The sequence below is a fragment of the Sinocyclocheilus grahami genome, unplaced genomic scaffold (assembly GCF_001515645.1).
Source record: "Sinocyclocheilus grahami isolate Dianchi unplaced genomic scaffold, SAMN03320097.WGS_v1.1 scaffold127.1, whole genome shotgun sequence".
NCBI lineage: Eukaryota > Metazoa > Chordata > Actinopteri > Cypriniformes > Cyprinidae > Sinocyclocheilus > Sinocyclocheilus grahami.
Genome location: NW_015505306.1, coordinates 68,020 through 75,491, shown reverse-complemented (window position 1 = coordinate 75,491; position 7,472 = coordinate 68,020). Strand labels below are relative to the sequence as shown.

Genomic DNA, 7,472 nt, shown 5'->3' with positions numbered 1-7,472 from the left:
CAAAGTCAAGTCCCAGCTCTGACCATTAAAGTCAGTTCCCAAGTTACATGGTTTCAGTCAAGTCATGAATTTGAATTTAGCTCTCCAAGTCTTGCCGATGAATTATAAATCACATTTATTGTAATTTTATTAGGTCTTATAAAAAATACATACAACTGGGGCTAGTAATGTAATATGGATAAATATATATATTTAGCCAATTTAAATCTAAAATAGTCTCATTTTTATGTTAAGTAATTCCTTTTGGTTTATAGCCGAGTTACATAATATGAGAAAAATGTATTTGCCAGTATAATGAAGATTGAATAATCATGAAATATCTAACTTTTTGCACCATTGTGAAGCACATTTGCAATTTGCTAATCCAAAACCAGCAGACACACATCTTGGTAAGTAAGCGTCCGATTGCATTTCCCTTTTGACCAGAGGGTATATATACATACATACACATGTATGTTTATAAATAATGTATTTATTAAAAGTATTTCTAAGAATTTATTCAACAATTTCTGTGGGATTAAAATCTTTTGTTTTTTCAATGTTGCTTTTGGTTTTCAAGCAAATTACTTGTAAGTAATGGAAATTCTGTCATCATTTACTCACCCTCATATTGTTCCAAATCTCTATGTTTTGTTCTGTGGACCAAAGAAATTAATTAATTTGAAAATCTGCGGCCCATGTGATTTATGTGCTATATTCCAAATATTTTGAAGCCACGCAATAGGTTTGTGTGACAAACCGACAGATCATCCAGTGAAGTGTTAACTTGACTAGATCAGTGTGGTTCATGAACAAATAGATTATTCAATTTTAACGAGATGCATTTGTTAATTGAAAAAAAAACACATTAAAAAAGTTTCACAAGAACATCATACAGATTTATGTTTATGGTGAGAAAATTAATTTTGAGGTCAACAATTTTTTAAGAAAGCCTTATTTGACATTATTTGCATCTCCTGATGACTCATGTGCCTGTTCTTCAATAAGAATACCTAACTGTGTGTTTTGTGTGGTGTGTGTGTGCAAATAAAAAACACATAGGGAAGAGAATCATGGGATATATAAAATATGTGAGTATCTAGTCAAAACATTTTGTTATAGTGTGTGATATATTCAGTTTGTGATTAAACCAACTCTCACTCCATCTGTTGCTCTCTAAATTTTTGGTGATGTGACTCTGTATCTGTCTGCCTATTGCAAAATTTCATCTACATGCACTCATGTGGCCAAGACTCTGACAGGTCATTTTAATTCTATATGTGTGTGAAAACTTGGGAGGAAAATGATGAATGAATGAATTAATGAATGAATGAACAAACAAAGGAACAAATGAACAAATTAATGAAATAATGCACACATGCACTCACTGTAAAATGTGATAACCTGCAATTGTTACCTTAAAGGGGTTGTTAAGTCTTAGTTTCGTTCTGCTGAACACAAAAGGACATATTTTGAAGGATGTTGGTAACCAAACAGTTTATTGTACCCACTGACTTCCATAGTATTTTATTCTATGCTATGAAAGTTATTGGGGACCAACAACTTTTTGGTTACTAACATCCTTCAAAATATCTCCTTTAATGTTCAACAAAAGAAGGAAACTCGTAAGATATATATATATTTTTTAATTTGTAAGCATTTTAGGTATACATTTTTTTCAATGGAAGAATAAGTAGTTGAGTGAATTGGTCACGAGCAGGTGCATAGGTAACAATCAGTGCTATTCGAAAACATTCTATGCAATGTCATGTAAATCTTCAGTAAATAACATTTGAGTCATGCTAGAAGAAACTAAAATATCCAAAAATCATATTTAATAAAGATTTGCAAGATATACAAGTGTGCCAAACCTTTCTCTTCCAAAAAAAAAAACAACAACACTAAATATATATGTAAAAGACAGAAAAAGAGGTGACATAAAATATAAGTGTGAGAGATAGGAAGTGTGGGACACCAGTGAGCTCTTTTGGCTTTTCTTCCCACACAAAAGCAAGCCTCCTACATGCTCACACACACAGGACACCGTTTTACTTTTTAACAAGCTCATAAAGAGAAACATTAGAGGGATTCTTTTGTTTCTGTTCAGCCTTGTTCAAGGAAGCAGACAGTGAACAAAACATACAGGCAAATAAAGAGAGTTTAAGAGAGAGGGAGAGTGAGAGAGAGAGTCAGTAAAAAAGAAAGTGAGAGAGAGAGAGAGAGCTGGCACAGGCTGAGCCAGGCGCTGGCTGTGTGGACACGGAGGAGTGTGGAGAGAACAGAAACGACAGAGCAGGAGGAGGAGTGAATGGATGGAGTGACCCAGGAGGAGGAGAGGATTGCTGAGCGAACAGACCGACAGAGCGCGAAAGGGAAGACGAGAGTGGCGTGGCAGCAACAGCAGAGCAATTAAACAGTGGAAAGGAAAGCAAAGGCTAACATGCCGAGCAGCTTCTGTCGCTCGCTCGCACTCTCTCTTTTGAGTGACCGAAGAGGCAGAAGTGAAGCGTCCAGACAACGATAAAGGACAAGAGGAGGCACGCAAGAGGCAAGGGGAGGAGCAAGCATGCTTTGATTGACAGAGTAAAGAGGAGGGACATGGATGCAAATTGAAGAATTGGATTTTCTGGGAATGGATATTTTTAGCAAAGGAAAAACAAAGGAGAAGAAGATAAAGGATGCCGTTTCAGTCTAAAAGAAGGATGGAAAAGGGAGGGAGAGAGTGAGATGCTGATTTCGGACCATGTCAGAACAGATTCCACATCAGCGGCATTCAGCCCTCCTGCAGGCAAGAGTCAGTGTGTGTGCGTATGTGTGTATGTGTGTGAGAACTAGCACAAAGTACGACCTCTGTAACACCAGGCTTTTGCCCATGTGCCCCCATAGTTGAGGACAGAGACACATAGAGATGGGATGGCAAAAAGTCAGTACTGTATCACTGTCAAAGCTATAGAAAAAAAGGCAAAAAGACAAGATGAGTGTAATCGTGGGGTTGTGGGGTCAGTTATAGTCTTTGGGAAAAACCCTCTCTTCACGGACTGTGGAAAAGGGTCGCTCAAGACAGTCTATTTCACCAACAGGTCAGCCTGTCTGGAGATTCTCTCAGATCCTTCTTTCTTGTGACTCAGCTGGCTCTGCCTCTCACAATCCATCTCTTTTTCATTATTCTCTATTACAATCTGTCTTGTATCTATTGAATCTTTTCTCTCATTAAGATCACTTCCCATGTAACTGCCTCATTCTTTCCAATTCACTCGCCTGAACTTCAGGAGATTCTGGTAGAAGCTCAGAGGGAGATTTCAGGCTGTCCCCAAAGCCAGACTAAGTCTGGGCACACTGACCAGATGGACTGGGGTGGGAGCAAGTGAAAGAGAGAGAGCTAGAAAGAGACAGAGGGACAAAGAAAATAGACTAGGGATTTTGCCTGAGGGGTTATAGAGAGTTGCCAGCGGGTATGAAGACACATACTGAATTTTGGGTGCCTTAGAGAGCAGTGTGTTTGTGCATGAATGTGATTATTCAATCCTGAAATGAAGTTTGCATACATTTGACAGGATATTAAAGTGGGAGATGAAGTAGAGTTTGGATTGTACACTTCAATTAAACTTAGAGTTGTCCTGCAGGTGCTACAACAGTACGTGACTTGATTGCTGGACTCTGAACGTTAGATTTGTATTCAGGAAGTCAGTGTTGTGGCTCTCTCCGTGCTCCTGGAGCCCCATGAGGGCCCCGACCGTGGAGGCCTGGCTGGGAGATGAAGCCGTCCCCCCTGCTGCTCTAGCAGCTCTGTGGGCCCTCATGGCTCTGGAAGGCCGTTGTCTGCGCCCTGCCTCACCCACACCGGGCCAACGCAGGGCCCGACGTCGCCGCACCCGACCCGGAACACCACGAGACGATCTGTCCCACCTCACCGCAGCCCTCCTAGCGCGGACTCACCTCCACGGATTGCGGCACATCTGCAGCCCGTCTAACTCTCTCAGCCGCCGGGCTTTTTGGATGTTAGCCTTCTGTACTTGTCTGGGTCTTCTGTTGTCCTGGTCCTCGAATCGGCTGCTTCACTGGCTGGCCTTTCCCACTCACACAAGAGTCCACACAGAGTGGGCGAGAGAACTCGCTTTTCCCACGGTTACCATCTGCAACAATAATGCAGTACGTTTGTATCACCTCACTAAGAGCGATCTGTACTTTGCGGGTCACTGGCTCGGACTGTTGCTGGCCAACCGCACAGCCAGACCCCTGGTGCTGGACCTGCTTCAAGATGACAGACGGGCATGGTTTAGCAAGCTGTCAGATTTCCGTCTTTTCCTGCCTCCACGGCGCTTTGAGGGCACCAGCTTGGAGTTCATGGACCGACTGGGCCACCAGCTGGAGGATATGCTACTGGCCTGCAAGTACCGTGGAGAGCCCTGTGGAGCTCACAACTTCTCCACTGTGAGTCTGAACAAATGACTTCCAACTCTCTTTCTCTCCTTCTGTCTCTTTCTCTATCACCTTTACCCTCTGGTACTTTTTCAAATTTGCTGTGACTTACTCTTTCATGCAGCACATGTACAGACTCAGCTCTGACCTCTCGTTAGTTCTCGTCCTGTGTTGGCCTCTCTACCGTGCTTCCAATATTTCACAGCACATTTTGTACACCCCTATCTGAACTTTCTGAACCCAATTCATGAAGACAATTTTTTTTTCTGAGGGAGCCCCATTTCTAATACCAGTGTTTACAAACATATCAGGTGCAAGGCTGATTTTCATAATGCTATTCTGATTGAGCATTATGTGCTATTTGCATTTGCGTTGCTCATAAAGACCCTCAACCTATTTGCACAGAGATCTGGCAATGTATCACCTGTCAAGCCTTAAGTACACACTGATTTTTCATGCCAAGAAATAATTATATAATACTTGACACGATAAAATTTCAGCGACAAGTACCCACACCAAAGAGAAAATGCCAATCAGTGCCAACAGTTTGTGGATGAATGCTCTCATTTTGCCCACTTTCTTGCAGCTCTACAGCACACAACATACATTTCCCATTAATATTTATTTGTGCTTTTTTTTAATCACTTTATTTTTATAGAAATAAGTGTTGCTATAGGCATCTATACATTGCAGTACTGTGACCAGTCTCAGTTTCCTATTGTCAGTGAACATGTCTTCCTTCTCCTCATGCTCATCCTGTTTCTTCACAGTCGCTGCTGTTGCTGTATTGCATACGCTCACTCAATCCCCTCTTTGCAGAAACATTTGGTTACACTTTATTTCGATAGTCCACTTTAGACATTCTACTAACTATAAGTAACTTTGTAACTACATGTCAACTACATTTCAACTAATTCTCATTCATTTGCAACTACATGTCTACTAACTCTCAGAGTAGACTGTTAGGGTAGGTTTAGGGTTAGTAGAATAAGTTGACAAAGAAAGTGTTAGAAGATATTAAGCAGACAGTCTACTAATACTCTACTAACTGCTAGTTGACATATAGTTGCAAAGTTACTTACTGTTAATAGAATGTCTAAAGTGGACTATCGAAATAAAGTTACCAAACATTTCCCTGAGAAATAACCAGCACTGTAATAGACAAGTGTAAGTGGAGGCTTTGAAAACAATGAATAAATCAACAAAATAAAAGTTTAGAGTTGTTTTGTAATGTCAGAAATGAAAAATGCAGGAAGGTGTTGTTTTGATATGCAATTAAATAACTTAATACTTATATTTAAAGTGATTAAAAACATGCATTATATTTGTATTTGTTATAATTATTATTAGCAGTTGAACAACAACAATGTCCATTATTTAATTTTTATTGGAGTCCCCCCCCGCCCCCCGGGAATTACAACAGGAGGTAGGAGTGTATTTAAACACACTGTATCTGTAAAAACATTATAAATTTGGCTCAGAAGTTTATTTTGATAAATGATTGGAGCAAGGTCACTCCATCTCAATGCAGATGGAGTGTGTGCTGTAACCTCTAACCACTAACAGTTGAACCACATCTTTAAACACCATTATGAGATTTTAAACTAAGTCTTGAAAAGATTATTGTGCATGTTGTATATAGAAGACTAATAATTTCAAGTTTACATGTGATTAATAGGCCACTATTAAATGTTTTATAAGGAGTTGTGGGATGTTGCAGTCAGAATTGGAGTGACAGCTGTAGGATGCACTGTTATGTTGACATTGTAAATGAACTAATGGGATGTTGTGGGACTGTGAGAAGGAAGTTTTGGAAAGATTTTATTTATTTTTTGTTTGGATGTTGTTCTGGGTTCTGTCCTCCCTCTTTCCTGCTTCGGTCTCATTGTGTTGTTTACTACTCTGTTGTTTCACTAATTCTCTGGATGTGGGGAGAAGAGAAGCGCGGGCAGATGTTCTCTCTCAGGCTACGTTTCAGCAGAGCTTTTTTCTGCATCTGCGTATTTGTGCAAGACTACTTTGCAACTCTCTCACAATAATTCTTAATTAGGGCTGGATGTCACTGAGGTGTTTTTCTCGGTGTTTAGGAATGGCACTGCAGTTTGCAGAGAATTTTAATAACTCATCTCACAATAACAAGGACATATGTGCCTTATGTAGTGTATGCATCTTATTTTAGCCCTTAAACATATGTGAAATGAGTGTTTATGTATCATTCTTCTAATCCAACAGCATATATGTGGGGTTTTAGCTTAGATGGCAGTCACTGGAGGGTAAATATGCCCATTTTAAGAGTTTAGAAAGTAGAAATCCCATGTGCAATGGCTAATTTTCTTCTTCCTCATTAGCGCAGCTTTCCTCTCCATGACATTAGCTAAACATTATCCACTCATTACAAAGTGTATTAGAGACCCAGTAAGACAATAGGAGAAGCTCCAGTGGGGAAACCTGTAATTCCCAGTTCTGGGATGTTTCATATGGCTGCAGTCATACATTCCCAGATGTTACAGAAATGTATCCTCAGAACAAATTCTGGCTTACTCATAATAACTACACTAAAGTGAGATCTGTGCAATAATTATCATAGGTTATGAATGGAAGAGTTTATTATCGCTACAGATTTTTAACACTTATTTCACACGTTGTACTACTATAATTTAACTTAATGAAGTTCTACTACTAAATGTTTCTACTAGTGGGACTACAGATGGCTTTGAAATGCAGTATGATTAGTACACTTGGCAACCTTTGAGCTTGGTTAAATATATATTTATAATCTCAGTTGTTGGTTTGTTTTTTTCTCTTGAAAAATCTGAGTTATGAAGACACAGATTTCCATCACTGCACCACCATGGTAACGCTGTTAACCTGCCATGTCCATCACTTGATGGGAGTGGATGAGTTTCATTAGCTCCAACACTGCGTTGATTAGTTTGGTCTGGCACTTTAATGATCCTTGAGGTTGAAGCTTTCCGTCAGGGGGTCCCCCGTCTGGAACGAGAGCGAGACGCGGCGCGGCGCCGCGCCTCCCGTCTGTGGTCTTTATATAGAAGATTTTGAATTTCACTGAGAAT

At 40.0% G+C, this 7,472-nt stretch overlaps 1 protein-coding gene across 1 annotated transcript; it reads left to right on the top strand.

Moving 5' to 3' along the window:
* The first annotated feature begins 2,246 nt into the window (after positions 1–2,246).
* Positions 2,247–4,428, top strand: LOC107590420 (acid-sensing ion channel 2-like). The gene has a single exon (XM_016279166.1). It carries the CDS (start codon positions 3,700–3,702, stop codon positions 4,426–4,428), a length of 729 nt encoding a protein of 242 aa, XP_016134652.1. The 5' UTR covers positions 2,247–3,699.
* Positions 4,429–7,472: the final 3,044 nt, after the last annotated feature.

Excerpts from the sequence above, each read along its gene's own strand:
- LOC107590420 (XM_016279166.1), top strand. The coding sequence starts at position 3,700 with ATGAGGGCCCCGACCGTGGAGGCCTGGCTGGGAGATGAAGCCGTCCCC.